The following is a 27042-nucleotide window of genomic DNA, read 5'->3' as shown; positions in this document are numbered from 1 at the left end:
GGAGTTTTATCCTTGAGAGAAAGTGGAGTATTTGTAGGGTGACCAGACAGCAAATGTGAAAAATTGGGACAGGATGGAGGGTAATAGGAGCCTATGTAAGAAAAAGACTCAAAAATCGGGACTGTCCCTATAAAATCGGGACATCTGGTCACCCTTAGTATTTGGTTTCCAGTTTTGAAGCGAGTTTCTCACAGCCTCTCTCCTGGTTGATAGGACAGGCCATCCGTTTTTAACATGTAATTGTATCAGGTTTTGTTTCCAGGAAGTTCAGAAAACAAGTTCTTACACAGCCTTGTTACAGACATAAGACAGTTGTACATTATATTGTCTTATACAACATATCAATGGCTCACAAGGCATCTGATTCAAGATGTAAAATGGATGTTACAATTCAAATGATATACTTCAAACTGCAGGACAGCAGCTCACAGGGGCTAATAAGATGTAGCAGTAGGTGTAGTTGTCATTCAGGAAATGATCAAATACTTTGCCCTCTAAAAGGTATTTTGTGGGATGGGCTTTTCTGAAAGTGAAGTTGTAAGGAACACCACTGACAATTCCTTACTTGTATGGGGTTACAGCTGTGACAGTTAAAAGCCAGGAAACACAAAGTGATGTTGACACTTTGTCAAACTGCCGAGGCATTGCAGCTCATGTAGTATAATTCAATATCATTTGTTATGGGCCCATTTGATGTACAATGGGAACTCACTTCGATTGTGCCACATCCTTACTACTCCGTCAGCTTAAATTTGTGCATATTTCTTTAATAAAACCATGACAGTTAAGCTTTTATATGTCTATTCCGTAACTAGACTTGATCTCATTTCCCCTTGTGTCAGTACGTGTGTGGAAACAGTGAGAGGTATTTTTGGCATATGGTGCTGAAATGTCAGATTTTCCAGATATTCCAACTTGTATTGCTCTCCAAAAATGCCTCTGGATATCAGCCCCACACCATTCAGCAGTACATGGAAGCAAAACAACAGGAGCGCAGAGATTACAAGTGACACGAAAAATTCAGGAAGACTGGGCAAAAGCGAATGGAGTGTACACCACTTAAATGGGACATGCTTACTCAAGATAGTACTTTATCGGGACACCTCCCACAGAACCCATTTAACTGGATACTGAATGGAAAGGACAAATGCAAAAATGGGACAGTAATAGAATAAATTCTTAACATGAATGTATTTAGCTAGTACTAAGCTGTTCATTACCAGATGTTAAACAGATGTGAAACTAGTTGGCAACTTCTGCTTTAAAATCAGAGCTTAAAGATGAAAAGATTAAGAATGAATGAAGACGTAAATACTGCCTGTTATTTTTGCCGTTATTCAGTATTATTTTTCATAACTTTAAGGTTTCAGATTTTTAAAATGGGGCTATAAGAATATAAGCCATGCAGCATGATATCCTACTTACTGGGATTCTTGTGTGTGTATATATATATTCTATTAATATATTGCATAATCGTCACTACTTACATTTGTATTGGGATGATTTAGTGTGAAAGCTTCGAAGTTTTCTAGACATGGCACCACACACTACTGAAATACAGCTACTTTGCACCACTTAATACTAAACAAAGCTGTTTTAATTGGGGGAGGCAAAAGCAGCTCATGTAACTGTTCTGAAGAATTTAGGGAGGCAGAATTTGACAGGGACTTCTAGGATAACACTTATGAAAAAGGTCACGGGATCTTTAATGATCACAAGTGGTCAAGACTTTAGTGTTTTACATCTCAAAAGCCATTATGAGAACAGAGCCCCCTACCACCACACTCAGCTTTGGTTTAATGACAGAGGGAAGAGTGCCATTTACTAATTCACCAACACCTCTTCCTGAGCTTTTCTTGGAAGTCTCAAACACCAAGAACAAGTCAGTTTACCTTGTGCTGATGATTTACATATGAAACCCTAACCCCTTCCCTGTCAACATAGTTCTTCTGAGATGTGACACTTTTGTTAGCAGCAGGCCATTTGAAGTGAAGTGGAAAGAAGGAGCTGGTACATTCAATAGCATTCAGCAAATTAACTGCATGGTTAAAACCAGGAGGTAAGAGGCATGCAGGGAAAGGAAGCTTTTGCCTTCTGCACTTGCAAAGGACAATGTTACGATATAGGGGTTCTCAACCTTTTTCTTTCTGAGGCTCCCCCCCCCACCAACATGCTATAAAAACTCCACAGGCCACCTGTGTCGCAACCACTGTTTTTGTGCATATAAAAGCCAGGACTGATGTTAAGGGGTAGCAAGCAGGGCAACTGCCTGGGGCCCCATGCTGCAGGGCCTTCTGCGAAGCGACAACGCTCAAGCTTCAGCTTCAGCCCCATGCAGTGGGACTTCGGCTTTCTGCCCTGAGCCTCAGCGAGACTAATGCTGGCCTTGCTTGGCAGACCACCTGAAACCTGCTTGTGGCCCCTGGACCCCTGGTTGAGAACCACTGTGGTAGAACACACTCTTGCTTTTACCTGAGTTCTTCATGGGGAAGTCGGTCTTCCTTTGCACTGTTGAAGGCAGCTCATTTATTCGCAATGACAGCTGGCGTTTAAAGGGGGACATCTTTTGGCTAAGGGCAGGGAAACCTCGGAAAGAGCCTTGCCTAGCAAGTTGCTCTATAGGGGCATGCCTTCGTGGGATAGCATGGGGATGGTTCATCTCTTTATCTAGAGAGGCAGTGAGGTCAGCAGTGGGAGAGGCTGGGGAGCCAGGAGATGGGGCAGTATTACTGGGTGTAGCACTGGGAGCTGCTGCTGTTTTCACTTCTGTTTCAGCTGTGAAAAGAAACAGGACATAAGTTTAGGAAAGCGAAGCACTATTAAACACTTTTCCTGGGTCAGAAGTATTGGTGTTTTCAGAGGATAAACTTGCTGTAATTATAGTTAAAACTGTCTTTGTTGATCAAAGTGTTAATATTACAACAGAAAAAGCAGCTCTCTACAGCTGTGTTTCACCATTGGCAACTGTTTGCAAACACTTGTATCTAACATTAACTAAGACTATGCAGGCGCTGTGTAAAATGTATATTCCTTTTTAGGGGTGGTATGTCAAGTGTTCCTAAACCAATAGCAATTCAGTTTTACTTGTGGCTCAAAAAAAACCCAACCAAACACAAAACCTTGTGAGATTAAAAATACAGTCCCATACTTATTTTGTAAATTCGTGCAAAATTGTGAGGTGAACAGCATAGGGACAGAATTGTTAGTGTTACTTCTACACAATTAAATCACTAAAAAGTTTACATGTCCCAGAAAGCAAGCCTGGTTTATCTCAGAACACAATGAAGAGGCAGATTCTTCAGTTGTATTTACCTTTCCAGACAGAGCAGCTGCCAGTCACTAGTTATATTTACACCAAAAGCTGCTCAAAGTAACAACTAAAAATTAAGCATCTTTGTTATGTCACTTGAAACCTACTTCCTGGTGATGCAGTGGACCAAGTTTAGTTTTGGACATGTAGAGGTTTAAGCCCAGATTCGGTCACGAATGAATGCACTTAAAAACTAATGTCCACATATCAGATTGATAATACTATATCACTACAATAACAATTCCTGCCTAGGAGGCACCTCTTACTAGAATACTAGATGTGCTACAACTCATAATGGATGGGATATGGTATAAAAATGCACCTCTCTAGCTGTGGAATAAGTCATTCATGTTTAGGAGAATTAATCACTATTTAAGTAGAGAAACCAATGTGCACAGAACCCTCCCAACTGTAGAGTGCTGCTGCTTTCCAAGCATCTCTAGGGCCTGGTCCACACTATGCTGTTAAACCGATTTTAACAGTGTTAAATCAATTTAACGCTGCACCCGTCCACACTACACTGCTCTTTATATCGATTTAAAGGGCTCTTTAAATCGATTTATGTACTCCTACAAAACGAGAGTAACGCTAAAATCGATATTACAATATCGATTTAGGGTTAGTGTGGACGCAAATCGATATTATTGGCCTCATTCTTTTACAGTAGCTACCCACAGTGCACCGCTCCAGAAAATCGACGCTAGCCTCGGACCACGGACGCACACCACCGAATTAATGTGCCTAGTGTGGATGCGCACAATTGACTTTATAATATCTGTTTTATAAAATCCGTTTAAGCTAATTAGAATTTATCCTGTAGTGTAGACGTACCCTTAAAGTCAATTTTTTTTCAAGAGACATCAACAGAACAAATAGAGATCTGCAAAGTAAACACCACTCTGGAGAATCAATGTAAGGCTCAGTGGGATAGATAGCTATAAAACTATTAGAATAAACGCTTAAAGGTTGAGTATATCCAACAGTTTTATTAAAAAGGGAAGCAGGCTTTTGGAAAGAAAATAAATAGGTATTAAAAGAAAACTTACTGGGCTGTCCTGCCCCCATCAATTCCTATTAGCCACAACTACTCAGCATGCTGCCCACTCAACTGAAAAAACTTTAAGTCTTCATCGAGAAAGATTTCACACCTTAGAGACGATATTTTCTATGATTCATTCCCTGGAGTGACATTGACTTCTGAGTTAAAGCTTCATTTAGTAAGTTTTAAAATTAATGTATTGGGAATAATGAGTGGCTGATGAAGACTACAAGATATATCAAGATTAAGGTTTAGCAAGATCAGAGTTGAAGTATGAAACTTGTTATGGGACTTTTTATTAGAGATAATCTACTGAATTGTCAAATAGCCGATGGAGAATACTATTTTGTAATATTACTAGGCTACTACAAAATACAGAAGGCCCCAACTCATTTAATAGTTTATTTATTTGACAAAAAAATTGGGGTCTGAAGATGGAGCCACCTTTACAGAAACCCTAAAACATTCGAGAACCTTTAACACCCTTACTTCAGATCCCTCATTCTGACTGTGCAACTCTGTATAACCCCATTATCACTTATTCATCAGACTAATGAAAAAAAAGCAACAAATACAACTGACTCAACGGATACCTTTACATCTCCAATATTTTCTCATTGGGTATAAAGCCATCAGTTTTCCAGTAAACTGGACAGTGTCATCAACATCAGAAAGATACATATATTTTTTGTGTAAAGCCAGAGTTTAAAACCATTTAAAATCCAGCCATTTTTGATTTTATCCTTACTGATTTTTTTTTTAAAGCTTTTTAAAAGTTCCTGGACCATTTTTATTGTAAATCCCTTTATCCTGGGACCTACCATCTTCCCTCTACAAGACACCTTTTAACCTACCTTCTAAAAAACAAACACAAAGTAGCAGCTTTTTCTAGTTGCATTCACACATGGATCAGTGCCTTCTGATTTTCTAGGGGGCATTTAGGGAAGTGAAGGTAGCTGAGATCATATTTCATATCTTTACGCTGACATTAAATGTTCAGTGAATGACAAGTGTGCTGCACCATGTGATTAGCTTTGTTTTGCCCAGAACTGTAGGATTTTGTGAGGAAGTAAATCCTTTATTCTCTGCATAGACTGTGAGTCAGACTTGTACAGATTGTCCATGGTAAGCAAAAATCACACAACTTGCAGTCTTTTACCTTTAGCATCCTGTATCTGTCTCATTATTTCCTCTCTTTCTGCTTGTTCAGTAGCTGTAGTGACTCTGAATGATCCCTCTCTTGTGAATGTGGTTCTGCTGGCATCAAAGGTGGCAGTCACTCCACACTCCTTCTCTCGTTTCTGTTTTCGCTCCAGGCATGCTGCAAACGCACAGCCCACAGCATGACTCAACCGTTCCCCCTGTACAAGAAGACACTGCATCATATAGGAACTGGCACAGACATGTGTTTCATGTATTACTCAGTGATTAGATTCTTCTTGGGGAAGGCACCTTATTAAGGAGCCTCAGATAACTGCTAGGCCTAGTCATACTGCATGGGTTTAAATTAACCCTTTATGTACAAAGACTCACTTCTGTTACTACATGAACATTGCTGGAAAAGCCCAGTGTAAGAAATTTCCAGATATGCTGTTTAGTTCAACTGCTACTAAGATACTAGTGGAATAATTTGCCTTTGGGTTCAACTGTGCTCAGAGGAACTCTGTAAAGCCATTTTTTGGAGTAGCAAGCACTCAAGGTTGCCACTGTTACAGAGGTAGAAATTTTTCAGAGGGCTCTGACTCACAAATCTTGAGTACTTGTTCCTGTAATGACCCTGATTGCAGGCCTAAACTAGTACTTAGAGGCAGACTTTCTGAAAAATGGCTGTCCGTAATATTCTCAAGATTAAGATTTACAGTGGTTCCATAATGACCCCAGCTTTAATAAACAAAGAACAAGGTTACTGTGATACAAAAGGGAGCTTCCCCACATCTTATCCCCCCATTTAGAAAATGAGAGGCCAGGAAGGGAGGTTCATCACAACAGCAGTTAAATGCGAAGAATCTTCATGACTCAGTCTAGTTTGACCTTGGCTGGCCTGGGTGTAGGCACACAAAGTGATTTTATTATTGTATAAAAAGCCTTCAAGCCTTCTAAAAAGATAACTCCAATATTACTGCTGATGTCTGGAATTCAAAAAAAACGTACTGTCTTATAAGTACTGACAGAAGTAACCGGCTTCCCAGTCTCCTTTTAATATTTAAAAGCTAAAAGGTGATCACAATTTAAGCAGTTTAATTTTAATTCTGAGGATTAGAATGTCTTTGTCTTCTATGTGTGTTTGCACACAAGAGGCCTCAAAATCAGGGCTGCCCAGAGGATTCAGGGGGCCTGGGACAAAGCGGGGCAGCTGTGGCACTTGTACTCACCTGGTGGAGGTCCAGGTCTTTGGTGGCATTCCGGCAGAGGGGGCCCTTCAGTCGCTCCATGTCTTCGGCAGCACTGAAGGGCCCCCCACCGCCAAATGCCGCCAAAGACCTGGACCGCCACCAGGCCAGGGCTTGCGGGGTTCCTGCGGGGCCCGGGGCAAATTGCCCCACTTGCCCCCTCCCCCCAGGTGGCCCTGCTCAAAACACTCACCAGGTCTATATTTAATTACCCTCTATAGATTTTTTACCTCAGAGACTGTCATTTCTATTTCAGTTTTCAGCTGTACACATTTTCAGATACAAGTATCTTCTGTCTTTATTTTTAAATGTGTAGTTCTGTTCTGACTGCCTTCCATTTATACACCGTGCTGGGTACCATCTCTCTCCATAAGATGACTAGGCTACCACAAATCAGGGAGCAAACAATTCAAACAAAGAATTAGAGTTGCAACCATTCAAATAGTTATACAATACTTTGGTTTAGGGTAAAAAACCTTTGGAGCATATTCTCTAGGTAAATTTAAATTTTATTACATATAGATTTCAAATATCTGCAGGGTGCAGCTCTTCCTGCTTCTAGCCACAGCAGAAGCTAAATGCATACACTATCACACTCAACTTACTGTGTCCTTTACAGCCATGAAGCAGTGACATATCCAGCGCCGGGTAGTGCCATCTCGGCAGATATAAGAGAATGCCCTGTCAAAATTTCGGTCCGGAGCACAGAAAGAAACCTTCTCTATTGTCTGATCAACTATAAGATCCTAAAGGAAACCCCCCCGCAAAAAAACCAAGAGTGTAAAGAGGTGCTTACTTAAAAAAAACCAAGTCATTTTCAACATTACCTACCTAAATCTCAGAGAGATGAGTCTCCTTACTGTATGTTTTACTTAACTTCCTTGCTGCATTTTTGGAAGCTTGCTCATAAGATATAATGATCTGGAACTTCAGATGCACTGTAATCTGGACTGATCAATATAAATTTCTTTACGCATTAATCTCTCATGTATCTCTATTAGTACATAAAGGACATCAGGGTCAGGAGAACACTGCATGTACTATGTGGACAGAAATGATTAGGCAAATGTGCTTTCCTGGCAGATGAAACAAAAACAGGATTCCAGGCTCACATTAATTGCAATGTTTAGTCAGATGAGCACAGGACACACTGCAGAATAAGACAATAAAAATAAGCATTTCAAATGGTTCACTGAAAATTTCAGTTTATTTTCACTAAGTAATGAGTAATTAAACTGGTCATGTGCATGTAAGCCTCTCTTTCAGAGACCTGTACTTGTCCAAAAAAGAACAGGCTACCAAAGATTAGAGGCATTTTGATACAATGTAAAATCAAAGTCTCACCTTAGTTTTCTCATCTACAACTCTGAGTCCATCTGCCGAAACCCAAAGGACTGCCTTAACTGCCTTCCTTCCAGTCTTTCAAAGGAAGAAAAGAGAAAAACACAGTATTACAGCGATGTTATCAGACTGTACACCCACTTCCGCTTTCCGAGAACCACAATAGTAAGTGCAGATGAAGTCCAACTTCAGTAGAGATGCCCAAAGCCAGATACTCAAATCAAACTGCAAAACATTCAGAGAACCAAGCCAAAGCCAGTCTTTCAGAAACACAATGCAAATGAGGAGAGACAGGGAAAGGGAAAGGAATAGAACAGGTGAAGTTAAAGACAGGTTAATACATTCATTTATAGGCAAAGAATTCAAGATTGAATTGTTCACCCATTTTAAAAGGTCAACCAAGAAAATTAAAAGTCAGATAACACTAATGCATAAGGAGTTACACCACAGGTAGCTTCTATGGCACAAATTTAAACAATGTAAGAACTCTTACCTGGTCTTTCCACCACCCTAGCCCTCTTCCCCAATAATTGTGTGGCAGAATCACGGCATCACCTTTAATCATAGCATTAGAATCACCTGCAAAATGTTATTAGTGCTATGCACCTTTAATGCATAATATCTGCACTGAGCATTAACGCTAAATGTTTTTCATCTATTAGCTATGCACTAAACGTGCAGTGAGACAAGGCAAGTAGGATATACCTTTATTAAAATGTTTAATATGTCTACAGAACAATGTGTTACAAGATGAAAAGGTTAATATTTGTTATGGAGCACTTTGGCAAGCATCCAAAATTTGACTATGGGAGCTTCTACCTGCTGTGAGTGGAGAACAACAAACATGTGAAGCTGAGAGGAAGAACTTGAAAAGCTAAAAGTGCCATTTATTTTTTGGATAGTAAATTTTCATTTAAGAGAAAATTGCAAAATAGTGCATAACACCCATCATCAGATAAAACAATTTTTGAAGAATGACATCTCACATTAGAGATGGAGCAGTTTTTTAGTTTAGTAAAAATACCATTTTGCTGGTTGTGATTCAGAAGTGCAGCTAGAAAAAAAATTCTTTTCCAAAGTATTGCATTTTCCTACTCATGACTTAAAAAAAAAAAATAAAAAATCTATACTTCAGGTTTTCATGCCTGCCTACCTATCCTTTTCACATCTAGGCCTGATAAACAATTTCCCTTCTCCCTGGTTTGTTTTATACACTAGGCTTCCATCACACCACAACGGTCCATACTATAAACAGCCGTCTCAGTGAGATCTTTGGGTATCACCCCTCAGGCTACAGTGTGGATGAATGAGTGATCTCTGGTGGCTTTCCTGTGTAAGAACTGCGATTTTTAAAATGGTTCCTCTGTAGCTACATCACTCATTTCCATGAGTTACTTAACCTAATACACAAAGGACTGGAGCACTGCTGAAGTCCATGATTCATCCCAATTTAAAGCCAATGAATGTTCCATTTATGCAATACTGATTTTAGAATTACAGTGTAGGGATAGGATATTTTATTGTGTACTGGAGTGGTAAGCCTTCACTGGTATCACAGTGGTTACATTATCAGAGGAAAGATGAAGGGGTGGGAGAGAGGACTTTGCAGTTGGTTGCAACTGACTGTCCCTGATTTCTGAATCAGTGAGATACAGGGGAAGACCAGCACATTAAGATAAACACTGATAATGGTACCTGGAACTGAACTGTAAGGAAGATTCATTTAAAGGAAGACTCTAGGAAAGAAAGCTATGGAAAGGGGCACAGTTTTAGAATGTAGGTTATCAACCAGGGTGAACAAACAGGAAATACTGCAATATATAAATAAAGTGATTTCTAAAATTCTTTGTTTTAGAAGGCAGTAAATATGGGATAGCCACATTCTTTGGGCCTGTGCTCCCAGCTCTCAATCAACAACTTCCATAACTTCAAAATTCTTCACAAATCTAGATGTGTCTCCTTTGACTTGTTTTAGAACAGGTACTAGTTTCTTTTAAACCATCCATCATGTTAATCAAGATCTTTGTTTCAGCAAATATAAAAATCAGGAAAAAACAAGGTCTGTGACGAAGCTGGGTGGGAAGAATAAGGAAAACATAACTTTCTCCAAACAGTAAATACAGCTTCATTCCAGGAGAGTAAAGCTTCCAGGAAGGGTCTTTTCAAGAACTACTAAAGAGGCAAAACTTGTTACAACTGTTTTTAGAAAACAAACTCAGCCATGTGCTTCTAGAAGCAAGCATTGATTCCAAGCAAAGTATATCCTCATCCTTTACTCACATGTCACCAAATCCCAATTTAATAAAGCCATGAAACTCTACCACGGATTTCTCATAATGAAGAAACTGGAAGATGAGAATATGTATGCCACTTCTTGCACAGTGCAAACCCAAGCTTGCCTGCATAGGACTGTCACCTCCTAAATCAAGGACTGAAACTTTCCTACCAGAGCCCACCTTTAAGGCTTGCTTCAAAAACAAATTAACAGAATTCTTACTATAGTCATTGCAGTCTGTATTCCAAATGTAGAGAGACAGCCTGCAGTCTCATAGTACAAGATGTTTGTTTTGCTATTTTTTATACTAAGTTTAAAATTCTTCTAGAGGTCCTTGCACTCTTATTCTATCACCTGGTCAAGAATTAGGTAAATAATGAAGCCCAATTATTAAGACTTCCACAAGGAACTCCCATTTTCACTGGAGATTCTTGATAGTTTCTAAATTAAATGGGAAAGCTTTGGTTATCCTTTTTGCACAGTCCCAGATCCTCTAAAATTCAGCAAATGACATTTTCCTTTTCTGTCTCCTTAGACGTCTGGAATTTCTACAGCTCTTCCATCTGCTGAATCCTTAGCCTACCCTTCCCAGCTTGGTTCAAGATACTAAACTGTGTGAAGGGAATGCTGGCAGCCTGACAAGGCACAAAGCGCAAAGAACAACTCCCATAATCAGTGGAGCACAGTGAGAGGATTGTGCCAATGGTCAGAATGGAGACATGTGTATCTGTGCATATGGCACTTACTGTGGTAGCAATATTTGGGGCTGCCAAGACATACAATGCATGAAGTATTGACTCCACTATGACAGAAGACATTCCATTCACCAGGCCATATAGATTAAGTAGTGTCAGAGACCCCAGTGTATTACATAAAGTATAATCAACAGTGTTAGTGAGCAAATGCCAAAAGTTATAGGTGCTGAAAGTATCAGACATGCAGAACAAGATATGCTGGACCAAAATAGTCTCAACCTATGTTATTAGGGAACTCCATCTTGATTTCCACCAAGGATACATGCAGAGACTACAGCAGCCCCTCAACTCCATACAGGTAGCTTTTGGATTACTGTATATCAATGCTGTTAAAGTACAGGCTTCATAGCCATGCTCAGTCAGATCTGCTCTAATTCAGTATGGAATCAGCAGGAACATCTTACTTCTGAATATACTCTTATGACGAGTTTCTAATCTGTGCCAATGTGATAGCCACCATCTTGATCAATATTGGAGGACTGAACCAGGTACCTCCAGAGTTAAAAGCATGAGTCTACAAGACGAGAGCTATAAGAGATTTGCATTCTCTGTGGACCAGGCACAGAGGGGATGCATGACACACACTGATCAGTCAGTTACATTAATGCCGAAAAATGGACATCAGTAAGTAGAAGAAAGCAGCAGACTGAAGTTAAGGCCTTTCCTAAAGAATAGTGTTTCTCATGGCAGTTAAGATGTTAAAATTAAGAGGAAATGAGGAATTACTAAGTTACATGTCTATATGCAAGTTTTGTGACATTAAAAGCTTTAAAACAGCAAAGTAAAACAATCCTGACCACTATGCATCTAGCTGACTACTGAGACTCAGATACTGCAAAATAAAATATTTCATTTTTAAATACAAAGTTTCTAGCCAGTTAGATTAAGACAGATTTCTGAATGTCAGCCAGTTAGCACTGCCTTAAACTAAAACAGCAACTCAGGCTACATCCAACACTTGGAGCTGGTGGCGAGACACTCAGGGTAGCACTCATTGAGCTAGCACACAACAAATAGTAGTGTAGCCATGGCACCAGAGGCAGCAGCAAGCAGCAGCATGGGCTAGCCACTCTGAATACAAACCCATCTGGACCCCACAGATTTGTCCGTAGTGTGGCTAGCCCATGCTTCTGCCCATCACTGTCTGTGGTGCCGAGGCTACACTACTATTTTTAGCATGCTAGTTCAATGAGAGTTAGTGCATGTCTATGCGAACCAGGAATCACACTCCTAGCTCCAAGTGTAGACGTGGCTTAAGGGAATAGCAGTTAGACACATGCGGCTGGCCTGTGCCAGCTGTCTCGGGCTCACAGGGCTAGGGCTAAAGGGCTGTTTAACTGCAGTACAGATGTTTGGGCTTGGGCTGTCAGGATCCTTCCATCTCATAGGGTCCTAGAGCCCAAGCCCAAACATCTACACTATAATTAAACAGCTCCTTCCTGAGCCAGTTGGATAGGTCAGCCGCAGGCTTTTAATTGCGATGCAGACACATACCTTAAAAGGTATGAGCTGTTTCCATTCATTTTGTTGCTGTGTCAACTCTGAAGTCTGAACCCTATACAAAAACACACAGATACATTTATAATTTCTATGTATATATACACAGAGACTTAAGAATGGCCATGCTGGGTCAGACCAAAGGTCCATCTAGCCTAGCATCCTGTATTCTGACAGTGGCCTATGCCAGCTGCCCCAGAGGGAATGAACAGAATAGGTAATCATCAAGAGATCCGTCCCATTGCCCATTCCCAGCTTTTGGCAAACACAGGCATATGTCCCTGACATATGCATGCCTACATTTTACAGATAACATGTGCCAGTGGTACACATGTGCTGACCATCTCACCTGAGCTTACTCATCACAACTCCACCGCAGACAAGTTTTATTTAAAAAAAATTGCACCCTTCCATCTATAAAGGCAGGACATACATTTATGTGTTGCACAGGGCTCAGAAAATGAAGCTTTAGGAACTTTTAATGACCTTTAAATAGAATTTTCATACTTAATTTTATGATTTTAAGGTGTACTACCTTGGAACCTTTCAAAGTTAGCCACAAGTGATATCTCCCATAGAAGCACAAGCCTGGATGGTTGAAAGATAGATCTACTAATATGTCACTGGTCCAGGTCTGATTTCTTATCACATCAAGCAAGTGTTTTGCTCAGGTTTTTTTGTTTTTTTTTTTTGTTTTTTTTAAAACACTTGTGGTAGTTATAAGCTTCTAGAAGCTTTGGAACACCTGAATTAATTTCAGTGGAAGCTGATCAGTTGGGAACATATAGATGAAATAGGCAAAGGTGCATGTTAAACACAATTTATTACAGATATTCCTGGTAAAAGCTATACTTTGTTATATGAAAGACAGATTTCCCCCCTAGATTTGCAAGACAACTTCAGTGTCTTAATTTAGGCAATTAACATACCAATTTCTTAAATGATACCTCCACTAGTAGTTAGGATAACTGTTTTTAAATGCTGATTGAAAACTTAACGGACTGAAAGGGAACCAAATCTTTTTCTTTTTGGAAATTGCAAAAAAAACAAAGAGCAAGATGAGAAAAAAGCTGTAGCAAAATAGTGCCTATCAGAAAAAGGAGTTGCTGAGTCTTATAAGTCCAAGTATTTAATACGCTCTCTATCCTGAAAGATATTGCTCTTTAAGAGTTGCTGTGTGTAATTTATGTTCCTGTACCCAATCACATATCTACTTTTTAGCATGACACTGGATAGGAATGCCAATATATAGTAAAGAGAAAGCCGACATCTCATTTAATGTGATAACTCTGGTTTCTCCCTTCGCCATTAGGTAAGAAACATTTTTAATTCTAAGCTGTAAACAGCACAAACTTCCAGTCAAAGTGTTGTAGCTGTTTTAGGCAGAGTCTTCTCTAAATGTGGCTTTTACAACACAGCAATCTAATTAGATCTGTCCTATAAAACACATCTCCCAAATATGATACGTGGGCCTTGAGTCAAAGCCTCTCACTTCATTATTTATACCCATCACAGCAGAATGTGCGTTTCCCAGCTTACAGGAATATGGATGGAGATGTAGCTGTTTCTCTATGTGGCATGTACTGTAAAGACTGTTACTTACCTCTACTGTAACTGTTCGAGACGTGATACAGAGGTGTATTCTTTGTAGGGGTATGTGTGTGCCCAGCAGCCAGAGACTCTCGGCTACCAGTACCTCAATGGTTGTCATGGCTGTAGCTCCTCCCCCAGCTATATGATGGGGGAGGAGCCCCAGCCTCACTCAGTTCCTTCACACCAAAGGTCAAGTGCATAGACTGATGCGGAAGGGAGAGGGAGGATTGCGGAATACCCTTCTGCATCACATCTCGAAGAACAGTTATAATACAGGTAAGTAACTTTTTTCTTCTTTGAGGAGATGCAGCCAAGTATGCCATGTAGGTGAAACAAGCAGTACTCACAGGAGATGTGGCTTGGAGCCTATTTAAGCAAGGATTGCAGAACTGTCTTCCCAAGTTTGTCTGCTCTGCATGCTGCGGTAGTGGCATAATGGGTCAGAAACATATGTACAGCTGACCAAATGGCAGCCCTGCAGACATCCAATGTTAAAACAGCATTTAAGAATGCCATAGCATGAGCTCTCCCAGAATGAAGTTGCACCTTTCATGGGTGTGTTGTCAGACCTATTTCATAAGCTGTTTTGATACAGGACGTTATCCACCTAGAAATCACCTGCGAAGAGACTGCTTGTCCTTTCATTCAGTCTGCACATAACACAGATATGGAGAATCATGAAGAGGTTTAGTCCTGTCCAGGTAAAAGGCTAGGCATTACCTGACATCCAGCATGTGAAGACAGTGCTCTGCCAGGGCTGAATGTGGCTGAGGAAAGAACATAGGAAGCACACCACTAGGTTAAAATTAATTGAAAAACCACTTTAGATAAAATCTTAGTGCCTGGCCACAAGGTCACTTTGTCTTTGGAGAGCTGCGTGTAAGGAGGCTCTGCCATCAAGGCCTACAACTCTCACATGCTCCTTGCACATGTTACTGCTACCAGAAATGCAATATTTTGGCACAAGGAGAGAAAAAAAGATGCTAGAGGCTTAAATGGCGGTCCCATCAGAGCCAGTAAGACTGTACCAAGGGTCCACAAAGGACTTTTTCTCTCACTGGTGGGTGGAGATGAGATACTCCTTTCAAGAACCTTGTTACCATAATATTCAAAAATACCAACTGCCCCTGGAAACACCAAAATCGCTGCCAGATGTGCCTCAACTGGGCTTCTGAGACCACTCATGATTCAGAGAAAACATTTGCTTCTTAAGGAACTGTCATTGACAATAATCCTAGTCGGTGGGGGCCAAGCAAGAAGAACGCCCTGGCATATATTGCCCTGAACCTCCAACACCATAAGGCATCCTGGATCAGTAGAGGAAGTTGGACAAGTCTGTCCAAGGTATGATGGGTCGGATGATCGACTGACTTCAGCTGCATTTGGTGGGGTCAAAGATGCAATCTGGCAAAATGGATCATTTGTGTGTATAGTCATGTGATCCAGCAGCCTCAGGCATACTCAAGCTGTGGTAGAGGGTTGAGCTTCAGACAAAGGCGACGAATCATCTGAAAACATCTCAGACTACTAGAATCTATTAGGGCCCCAAGGAACTAGATTTTTTTAATGGTGATCATTGCTGACTTCCTGTTTAGGGTGAGGCCCAAGCAATTGAGTAAGTGTACTGAGATGTACACGTAAGAGAGGACCTCTTCCCTGGACTTGCCTCTCAGCAACCAATCGTCCAGATATGGAAGATATGAATTTCTTTTTTCCTGAGGTATACAATCACCACAACCATACACTGGGTAAAGATCCAGGGAACTGAGTTTGGTGTATTGATATTGCTGGTTCGACACAACAAACCATAGGAATCTCCTGTGGCTCGGGAAAATCGCTACGTGGAAATAAGTATCTCGATGGTCCAGGGCAGCAAGCCAGTCATTGTGATTAATATGAGGATAGTTTTTAGGGTGAGCATCCATGAACCTGATATATTTGTTAAGATTGCAGGTCTCACCCCTCCCTTGGACTTGGGAACCAGAAAGTACCAGGAATAAAACCCCCAATCCTGTTACTGCAGAGGAACCTATGCCACAGCTCCCAAATCTAGCAGAGACTGAACCTACTTGAGGAGCAGTGTCTCACAAGAGAGGTCCTTGAAAAGGGATGGGAAGGAGGGAAGGGAGAAAGGATGGAAAGGAACTAGATGGCATAAGCAATATCAGATTGAGTTAGGACCCAGCTGTCCATGGAAATCAAGTCCCAAGCATCGTAAAAATGAGTCATCCTGTCCTCAAATGTAAAAATCATGACTGGATCACCGCCCTGGATACACAAGACAAAATTGGTGCTTAGTAGATGCCAGAGGATGGGGACAGGGAAAAGTCAGACTGAAACCAGAACCAAAAGGCATTTGCCTCCAGTACATATGACCCTCTCCAGGGTAGTCCTGCTGCCTTGTGGAAAAAGACTGCCCAGTGAAGTGCAGTGAATGGTGCTGCTGCTGACTGCCATAATAGCGCCTCTGCACCACCAGAGTAAACCAGGAGTCATAGCAGATCACAAGCTAAATATGAGTGAATAGTGTAACACCGTTGCAAAAAAAGCAAACATCATTCTGCGATGTATTAGCAGGAGTGTTGTAAGCAAGCCACCAGAAGCAGTTCTTCCACTCTGCTCCGTGTTGATTAAGCCTCAGCTGGAGTATTGTGTCCAGTTCCATTTCAGGAAAGATGTGAACAAATTGGAGAAAGTCCAGAGAAGAGCAACAAAAATAATTTAAAAAGTCTAGAAAATATGACCTATCAGGAAAGACTGAAAAAAAAAAATGGGTTTGTTTAGTCTGGGGAAGAGAAGACAGAGGGTATATGATTAACAGTCCTTGAGTACTTAAAACAGGGGTGGGCAAACTTTTTGTCCCAAGGGCGACACCTAGGAATAGAAATTGTATGGCGGGCCATGAATGCTCACAAAATTGGGTTGGGATGCAGGAGGCGGTTAGGGCTCTGGTTGGGGGTGCGGGCTCTGGGGTGGGGCCAGAAATGAGTTCAGAGTGCAGGAAGGGGCTTCAGGCTGGGGAAGGGAAATGGGGTGTGGGCTGAGGAGTCTGGGGTGTAGGAGAGTGTTCTGGGCTGGGATTAAGGGGTTCAGATGGCAGGACAGGGATCAGGACTGGGGCAGGGGGTTGGGGCTCGGGAAGGGGCTCATGGGTGCAGGCTCTGGCAGTTCTTACCTCGAGCGGTTACCAGAAGGAGCAGCATGCCCCTTCTCCAGCTCCTATGCGGCGGCGCAGCCAGGCAGGTCTGCATGCTGCCCCATCCACAGGCACTGTCCCTGCAACTCCCATTGGAGCGGTGTCATTGGAGCACGTAGGACTCAGAGGGGGGCCATGCCGCTGCTTCTGGGAGCCACATGGAGCGGTCCCTGACCCTGTGCCCTGGCTGGAGTGCCTGAGCAGGGCAAGCCCCAGACCTTGCTCCCCAGTGGGAGCTCAAGGGAAGGCTTAAAATGGCTGGCGGGCCGGATTCAGCCCGAGGACCATAGTTTGCCCAGCCCTGACTTAAAAGGTTGTTATAAAGAGGAGAGAGAAAATTGTTCTTGTTAATCTGAGGACAGGACAAGAAGCAATAGGCTTAAATTGCAGCAAGGGCGGTTAGGTTGGACATTAGGAAAAAATTCCTTACAGGGTGCTTAAGCATGGGAATAAATTTCCTACAACGATGTGGAATCTTATTCACTGTAGATTTTAAAGAGCAGGTTAAGCAAACACCTACCAGGGATGGGGTCTAGATAATACTTAATCCTGACATGAGTGCTGGGGACTAGACTAGATTACCTCTTGAGGTCCCTTCCAGTCCTACGATTCTATGATCCCTAAAGAATGCAGTGAGACTCGTGGGGGAAGCAGACAGACAACAGTACTCTTGCCAATGAGGTATCAGCACAGCCAGTACTGAATGTGTGTCACCCACTCCTGGTGCTGGGGAAAGCATTGGTAAACAGGTTAGCAGTAGTACGGAAGCAGAAGACAGGATTTCCTATGGACACAACATTGGTGCTGAGGACTGTACCGGTGTCAACAAAGTCCTTGGTGCTGGGCCTGGCACTGGCCTCAATTCTATAGGCTGCAGCATTGATGGACCCTGTGTCTCTACGACATGACCGGATGGTGTTGACTAGACAGTGGAGGCTGTGGCCTCAAAAAAGTGCTGGATGAGTGTAGAGTCTGTTCCAGGCAGAGTAAATCTGCAGCCACTTTGTATGCCACCAGCATGGAGACAGTCAGTGTCGGCATTTATGTTGTCAGTACCAGACTCAATGGACACTCTAAAGCCGGAACTGGAATCAACTACAGAGGTTCTTGGTGGTTTCAGCCTGGTACCAAGGAGTATTTGGTGGACCTGCTCAAACCTGTGTGCTGAAAGTGGTATGGTGCTGGCCTGTACCCTTTTTAGAAAAGAAGGAAACTCCACAAGGCCTGAGATGGTCCTGATTAGTTTTATGGGACTTCTTCCTCAGTACCTGCAGAGGCTGAACAGCTCCTCTATCTCTTGGGGGAGACGCAAGCATTGGAAGGGGGAGAGCCTCAATCACCCAGTCTGAAGATGACCACCAATCAGATGTGGCCCTCAGTGCCAAAACAGGACATATAGCATGCTTGAGAAAGTTCTGCTTCACGCTTAAGCCTCTGGCCACCTTGGTCCTTTTGGTAAACAACTTACAAATGGAGCATCACTCCTTTGCATGTCTCTCACCTAAACCCAGCAAGCAACTCGTATAGGGATCGCTATTCAGCATCCCCCTCCCCTCAACAGGCAGTGTTTGAACACTGGTGAGGGCATAACGCAGGGCAGTAAGTATCCTAACTTCACTAACACTATCTACAGTATTACTGACTATATATACGAAGAGGCGGGGAAAACTCAGAAAATTAGGTGGTAGAAAACGTGAGGTAACTACCACACAGAGCTTTGATTCCAGCCATGGGTGGTGAGAAGGAACTGGGGGAGGAGAGCAGCTGTGACAGCACAGCCTCATAGCTATGGGAGTGACTACAGCTACAAGGCATGAGTGCCACCCCTACAGGTACTGCTGGGTGAGATTCTCTGGCTCCAGTGCCCTGGAATACCAGGTGCACCTATTTGAAGAACTTTAATTTTCTCCAAAGGTCTACTGAAAGTACTTCTGCTTTTACTCCCCAAGCAGGGTGGAAGAAACTTCTGATCAGAGAGTCTGTCATAAAAGCTTTTCTTCTTTAAGCAGTAAATGTAATAAAAACATTTTAAAATTCAAACCACTAACAGGTGTTTAAGCTAAGCTTACACTTAATAAGATATTTCAAAATCAAATCCTCTCATTTGTCCTGTATAAGTTAAACCATTTTAAAAGGTTTTAACTTTGCTTTAACACAGCTTCTGTTCCCCATGTACAAGGAAGGCACAGATTACTGATGTACTAAAGGAATGCAATTTGATTTGTTAGAGATTACAATCTTTGCCCTATAAGAATGTGTGCCCACGCAAAATAACTTGGTACAGTACACCAACATGGAGAATTTATATTCACACACACACACACACACACACACACACACACACACACACACACTAAGAGGGTGCTTTCCTGAGTAGCACTGCACTGAAACGAAATATCGCAGACAGCAGGTTTCTGAGTCCCACAGTGTTATGCATTATCTTAACTTTGGTAAGAAAAATATATAAACAAAACCTAAGTTTTTGCCCCATCCTCATATGGCCTTAAATTTAATTTGGTTCTCAGGAAAGGAAGGTGTAAGATGGATAGCACTGTGCCTACCAGTATTTTCTCCCTACACTATCGAAAGCTGTAGTTCAGGGTCAACTCTGCAATGATTTCAGGATGTGAACAAACTTCTAATACATCAGTCTGTCTTCCATATGGCCTAGTCCAAATCTGAGCTCAGGAGACCAGAGGGGAAGTACTAACAGCATTACCAATCTAGTGCTGCAGTTTTGTCAGGAAGACCAAACCATTTAAAAACTGGAATTTTGCATACCATCAGCCTGTCAATAGATCGTTATTTTGGGCTGCCTTTTACCCAGATTATTTTCTTGAATAGTGTCATTCCAGGTCATCTCAGTCAGAAGCAGACAGACACATTCTGAAATGGATTGCTGTGGCTTCTATAACACTCTGATCTATGACAGTGCTATACCAGGGATGTAACTCCTTATAGTGCAAGCACAAATGAGGCATTAAACTTACTTTTCCAAAGAAGCCTTTGAAGAACTTCCTTTCCTGGAGGAACAGGGGGGACAAGTCGAGTGCTATTACTGTAGGTAGCTAAAGTGTCCCAGAGTTTCAAACCAACAAGTACATACAAGAGTTGGGAAATGGAGGGAAAGTAAGGGGTGTTTAGAGTTAGCCATAGAGAATGCGACAGGCAAATGTGAAAAATCCCATGAAAATGTAGATAAACAGGTTGTACATGGAATGCTAATAAGATCAGAAGCTACAGCCCCAAAACAGGTGAAAAGAGGGAAATGAGAACTGAACTGAACCTGAGACCCAATTCCATGCAAAGTGGTTATTTTGTTTGCAGCAGTCTTCCTGTTTAGTTCTCTTTAGTAAGGTTATAAATCCAACTTGGCAGCAGGCGTGGAGATTAAACAATCCAGATTCTGTAGTTTAAGACCACTGAGAAATGTAAATTTTTAATTTTTATCATAACAAAGAGTTTGCTTCACATGAAATGAGGATTCCCAAAACAAATATTTGCAAACTGGAGAAACATCTAAAATTGCTGGAATAGCACACAGTTAAATACAGAGACACACTTTTGGGACCCCATTTCCACTATAATCCAGTTTTTGGAATTTAGAACTCAGCCATAAAAAACTTGCTCTGGACCAGTGGTCCCCAATGAGGTGCCCGTGGGCACCATGGCACCCGCCGAGGCATCTTTGTGTGCCCACGTACTGTCCGGCGGACGAGTATCCGCTGAAATCCTGCCGAGAAGCAGCGTCATCCAAAGGTATCGCCGCTGAAATGCCAATGATTTTTGGAGGCATTTCAGCGGTGACACCTCTGGATAACACTGTTTGTCGGCGGCATTTCAGTGGCGACGCCTCTGGATGCTGCTGCTTGTCAGCAGCGAAGCCTATTGACATTGCTGCTTCTCAGCGGCGTTTCGGCAGATGCTCATCCACCAGCCATGGTCCTTGGTAGCTCGTCGTCCGGCGCCCGCCAGACGAAAAAGGCTGGGGATCACTGCTCTGGACTGAAAGTCCTGAGGGTCTGCTTCTGTGTGCTCTCTCAATTTCCTCTGAAAGCAAAGGAATTGTTGCTGTTTTTGAAGTTGGTTTCTTTTTTTATTGTAAATGCCAAGAAGTTCACTTGTTTCAGAAGCCTGTTTTTTAAATTGAAGCTGTTCAAGCTAAACAAAGAATTAAGCTTGGCAAGTACTCTACAATACAGATCATTTTTGTGCCCACCCTTCTCATGCACTTCCCTATGTCCTAGGATCCTATATCCCCTAACAGGAATCTTGAAGATCCTCTTTATCTGTGCTTTAACTGTCCTACTTTCAAGATGAGTTTCCTCACAAAACTCATTTTGAAGCCTTCCAATGTTACCTCTTTACACAAAAGAGGAACACTAGGCATTCATCGTACTTCCCAGAGCCTCAGGATGAATAAGGCATCTCTGAAGTATATCCAACAGAAGTCAGCTCACAGAGGGAAGGTGATTCAGTGAAATAATTGAACGTGAGTGCTCTAGATAGCTTCACACCATGGGCTTGATTTTGGTGGTGGGGGTGTTGAACAAAAATGGACAAGTTAATTAGGTAAGATGTGCAAATTTCAAGTGTATTTACCATGCAATTTCATTCATTCATATTTTACTGGCTTCACCTTTGGTGCCAAAGTCTAACAAGAGACTAAACACTCAGATATATCTGAGGTAGGTAAAATCTTCTTGAGTTAGAACCCATACACCTGCTAACTCATACCCCCATGTCTATATGCATGTCCATTCAGTAATTAATGGCAGGCTCCTAAAGAGCATGATGCTGCCTTTGCTATCCCTCCAAAGTATTTGCAGAGGTAGCACACTATGCCACAATGAATTATTCAAGTTAGAGATAATCCAGCTCATCTCTCTGCCAGTGAAAGACAGTAACCATCCTGTAGGAAACAATCTAATGGTATAGCGGTAACCAGCAGAGGATCTCTCTACCCACAGCAGGGAAAAATCTCATCTCATTCCCCACTGCAGTTTAAGACACCATCTATACCAATGTTCCAATAGTTAAGCCTTTTTATACTAAAGATCTGCATGTTTATACATATCCTGAGAGTCAAACTGATTGTTAAAACAAAATTCTATATTTAAACAAAACTAAGGCTGACACCAGGCAAGCAAAGCCAGGAAACTCAAAAGGGACAAGGGATCATCAATCTTAACCTTGCATTTCCTGACTTCTCCCCACCCGCCCTTCATTCTCAGCCTGTAATTCTTTTCATATGTAATTATTTCATGTTTACTACACATTTTACTATCTAAACATACATATATTCTTTAAATTTAGAGATATTACATAAGGTTTATATCAGCAGAGAGGCTCCAAAGAAAATTTTTCAAAAGCAAGAGCTCCTCTACTTGGACAGGACATACTGAATATTAGTTGGGGAACTAATGAATTAATCACACTGTGAGGTACCTAATAAGAAGGGGCTGGATGCTGCTGCCAAGTTGAGTAAAATCTATTGTATTAAACTAAGTAACAGCTTTTAAAAGATGTAGCAAAAGCTAAACAGATTCACCAGAAGTGACCTCATTTTTACAGGGATGGTTAATCATTAATTTTGCTCTCAGCAAAGCACTGGTTAAACATGAATTTCTTTGAACACCCCAGGAAAAAGTTAACTGAAAGACAACATGCAAAATGTTTTTTAAACAGCAATAAGAGTTAATAGTTTAGAGATAAATAATGTATGTTTTAAAAACAATTAAATTATGTTTCTTTTACCTGCTAAAACAAGAACATATATTAAAAGAAATGCATCATTTTTTTAAAATGAACAACAAGTTAGAAACTGCTAGTACACACTAAAGCAACTTAAAACCAAAACAGATATGACATGAGACAAGAAAGTACAGTCTTTTTGTAGTGCCTTCTTGCACAGGAGTAACATACAAGAGACCTGTAAGTTTAAATCCTGCATGAAGCTAATGATTTTGCAATTTGCAAAATACATTTCTTTAATTGACAGTAAAGTGGCTTCAAAAAATACATCTATAGTGTCTGAGTATAACACTAATATATGTGCAATTTAAATCCAACTGGTAATGCAGCCAACCAATAGAAAAGCGCAAACCTCATTGTTCACATCAAGAAGAATATTAAAACGATGACAAATGGATGTAATGACCCCTTAACTACAAACAAGATTGCTGTGCCACTGCATCAAAATAGGACAAAGGGCTTCAAAAGCAATGAAATTCTAATGTACTCTAAGTGTCTATTCTACCGGGGAGACATTGTAAGTACAATTAGCATCCTGACTCTATTAACCTGCAGTAATAGAATATGCTACAGTTATAGAAATTTCGTTGACAAATCTACACAGTGCTCACTTTGAAATTTTTTCTTCAAATTAATTTTCCAACATCAGAACATGAAAGTACATTTTTAGTTAAGTACCACTCAATCTTAGCTGGCAGGCAACCAGTGCTGTAGTACTGCTTTATCTTTTTCTGGCTACAGTACATATTGTTGACTACTCATGGGACGGAGATAGAAATTATAATCATATGTTTAGATGCAGTCTATTTCTGCATCCAAGTGCAGTTTTAAACAGCACTTCAGATTCATTATTTGAGTGCAATCATTTCATAGGCCATGACCTCACCCATGCAAGATTAATCCTGCATTGTATTTATACTGGGATCTTTGATGTGACACATTCCTCATGTATTTAAGTTTCAAAATGAAGGAGTTATTACTTATCAGTCACAAACTAAATGTTTGGCACAGTGCAGATATCAGGGTTAGCAGGGGCTCACTATCTACAGACTTTTTTTTTTAAAATACACTTCTACCCCGATATAACGCGACTCAATATAACACAAATTCGGCTATAACACAGTAAAGCAGTGCTCAGGGAGGAGGAGGGGCTGCATGCTCTGGTGGATCAAAGCAAGTTCGATATAACACGGTTTTACCTATAACACGGTAAGATTTTTTGGCTCCCGAGGACAGGTAAAGGTGTAGCTGGAGTGGCTCTTTGAAGCTATTCTACTGCAATTAAAAGTCAGACCTGTGAATTTAGTTGTGTAGGATACACTGGTCAATATGCTACAGTCAACTAATAAGTGACAACAAAACCCTCTAAAAATCGGGACATTTCCCATCAATGTGTTGGAGAAGTCAATTTGTATTTATTTTTTTTAGGAGGATACTGAGAAAAAGGATTAAAAAAGTTATTTTCTCAATGAGATTCCTGTTTTACACTCTTCCTGAAGGATCCCATAAAATTTTGTTTGGACTGATGAGTCAGGCCTAAGAGGTAGAAGATGATGCATAACATATTTGCTAGATTCTTCTGATTGCAGTCCAGAAAACTGGAATTTGGAAAAATCCTACACTATTAAAATAAATTAGAAAGAAAAAATAAGCATAACTACTTGATGAGCTACCAACCAAGCAAGTGTTTTGACAACTCTAGACTGCTATCACCTAGTCCCTCCTGCTTGTAACTAGATATATCTTATGTCCATTCTTCCTGTTGACTGGATTTTGAGAAAACAATACATTCGCTGAAAAAGGTCAGTGTGGCATAAAATCAGAACAGGCAACATAGATTTGAAGGCATTGTAACCATACGAGAATTAAAGCTTCTCAAGGTCTGACATTCCCTAAAAGAAGTCAGAAGATTGCAGCCTGAACTGTTATATTTGGTTATAGGGAAGAAGATGAGCACCTAAATTTACCAATTTAGGATGAAAGGTAGAATCCCTCTTAAGGATGAATTCCATTGTTGGATGTCAAAATGCTACTGCTGGAAAAAAGCCTTGTATTTTAGTAATCTTGCACATGGCAGACACACACAAGAGCCTTAAAAAAAAAAAAAGAGGAAAGAGCTTCAAATAATCTGATTTCTAAGATATTAGAGGGAAATATTCCAAAAACAAAACCCAAATGATAGTGTCTTAAATTCTAATGACAAACTCCAAATGAACTTCAATTTCATGGAGTTTCACCATTAAAAAAAATCCCTGCCAAAAGTAGGCTCAGTAGTCTTACAGTAGGTGGCATGGCTGAGAATTTTATGTCAGTTTCTCAGGTTCCAAGCTGGGAGATAGGACTATGAAGACAGCAATTGGAACAGGCATGTGCTGTTGTCATATTTTCTGTATCTGCCTCACATTAATTAATTCAAATACCTCCTTTAGATTCTTACAAGCAGAAAAGCTATCTCCACCTTGAATGCTGCATTAAGTTTGGAAACTTAAAATCAGCTATCAGGCTATTTAGGTAATTAAACTATTTACAAGGAATATATTTAGCTGTCCACAGGAAAAGCAGGTAAACCTTTAACTTTTATCTCAATTTAAGTTTGGTATATGAATTGGTAATTCAAGCAAGCTAAATCAGATATCTGCTCTTATACGGATTCCAAAGAAATAGTATGCACTGTGCTTTAAGAACTTTTAATGTTTACATATTTCACTAGTTGTAAGTTTAGCCATACTTAACTGGCTTCTGGGCTTCAGGTTTTTTAAAAACTACCAGAACAGAACACTCCATTCTGCACACAATTCTCCCCCTGGGGAGAAGATAAGTAGAAGAATAAGCTACACAACAGATGTTAGCCATATCACTTAATATACTAACAGAAGGAACGTAGACACTACATCAATGAGGGAAGTATAAGAACCTATATAGAACGGGATAGGACAAAAATGAATGCAGCTTGATTGTGTGGTCAGTCTATATTTGCGTTTTTAGCTACATAAAAAACTAAATCTGATAAAGGACAAAGTGCCTCATTTACATCATCTGTAACCCTGTTTGCAAAATTAGGGACCAATCACTGCTACACTGAACAACAACAGATGGGGTGTAGCTTTAACCTGTTGCTATAAATTGGCTGGGCCAGAAATGAAAGAAAAGATTTAAGATGAAGTTTAATCAAGGTACTGAAATCAGTTCAGAAATTTTATAGTGTAACACGAGGAGGAAAAGGAAATCTAAAACAACCTTCTGTTATGTGTGCTAGCAGAGAAGAAACACAAGTGAGAAGCCACGTGACTCGCTAAAAATGAAGTCTGGCAGCAGATGCCTTAAAATTTGCAAAGGTGCAGCAACATCATCTACTTAAAGTAATTTTGCTGCACCACTGAACAGAAGCTCCATGAACTGCTTCACTGAAGAGCTTACACAGCCAAGATGTGCAGGGGAAATGATAAAAGGGACTGGAGTTCTGTATCCATCATAGTTAGCATTATTCCCGTGCTGAATTTTATTTTCCCTCCTAACCTTCAAGATTGGGTCAGGGAGATAGCTCAGTGGTTTGAGCATTGGCCTGTTAAACCCAGGGTTGTGAGTTCAATCCTTGAGAGGGCCACTTACGGATCTGGGGCAAAAATCTGTCTGGTGATTAGTCTTGCTTTGAGCAGAGGGTTGGACTAGATGATCTCCTGAGGTCCCTTCCAACCCTGATATGATTTTTGGAGCCTGATTCCTTGATAACAAACCAATTGACTGGACTTCATTACTTTCACAGGATTTTGTGGCAACAGCACTACAGGATATAGATGACAATCTCCAGGTACGTCTACACTACCCACCAGATCGTCTAAACTAGACGCGATAAAATCGATGCCCGAGCGCTCTCCTGTAGACTCCTGTACTC

The 27042-nt window shown here is 41.0% G+C and overlaps 1 protein-coding gene across 8 annotated transcripts in view; it reads right to left on the bottom strand.

The window, feature by feature from the left end:
* The window catches only part of NUMB (NUMB endocytic adaptor protein), a 144054-nt gene that overhangs the window by 7030 nt on the left and 109982 nt on the right, over positions 1–27042 (bottom strand). For 6 of the 8 annotated variants that reach the window (XM_030559633.1, XM_030559632.1, XM_030559638.1 and 3 more), the window contains 5 exons: positions 20387–20419; positions 8084–8158; positions 7345–7485; positions 5509–5710; positions 2473–2775 (listed from right to left, as the gene is read on the bottom strand). In XM_030559633.1, coding sequence (XP_030415493.1) covers positions 2473–2775; positions 5509–5710; positions 7345–7485; positions 8084–8158; positions 20387–20419 — 754 coding nt within the window. The remainder of the gene's footprint in view (positions 1–2472; positions 2776–5508; positions 5711–7344; positions 7486–8083; positions 8159–20386; positions 20420–27042) is intronic. The other 2 variants (XM_030559637.1, XM_030559639.1) reach the window with 1 other exon arrangement.

The sequence above is a fragment of the Gopherus evgoodei genome, chromosome 4 (genome assembly GCF_007399415.2).
Source record: "Gopherus evgoodei ecotype Sinaloan lineage chromosome 4, rGopEvg1_v1.p, whole genome shotgun sequence".
NCBI classification, from domain to species: domain Eukaryota; kingdom Metazoa; phylum Chordata; order Testudines; family Testudinidae; genus Gopherus; species Gopherus evgoodei.
The sequence above is the reverse complement of the archived record's forward strand: the minus strand, read 5'-3'. Positions and strand labels throughout refer to the sequence as shown.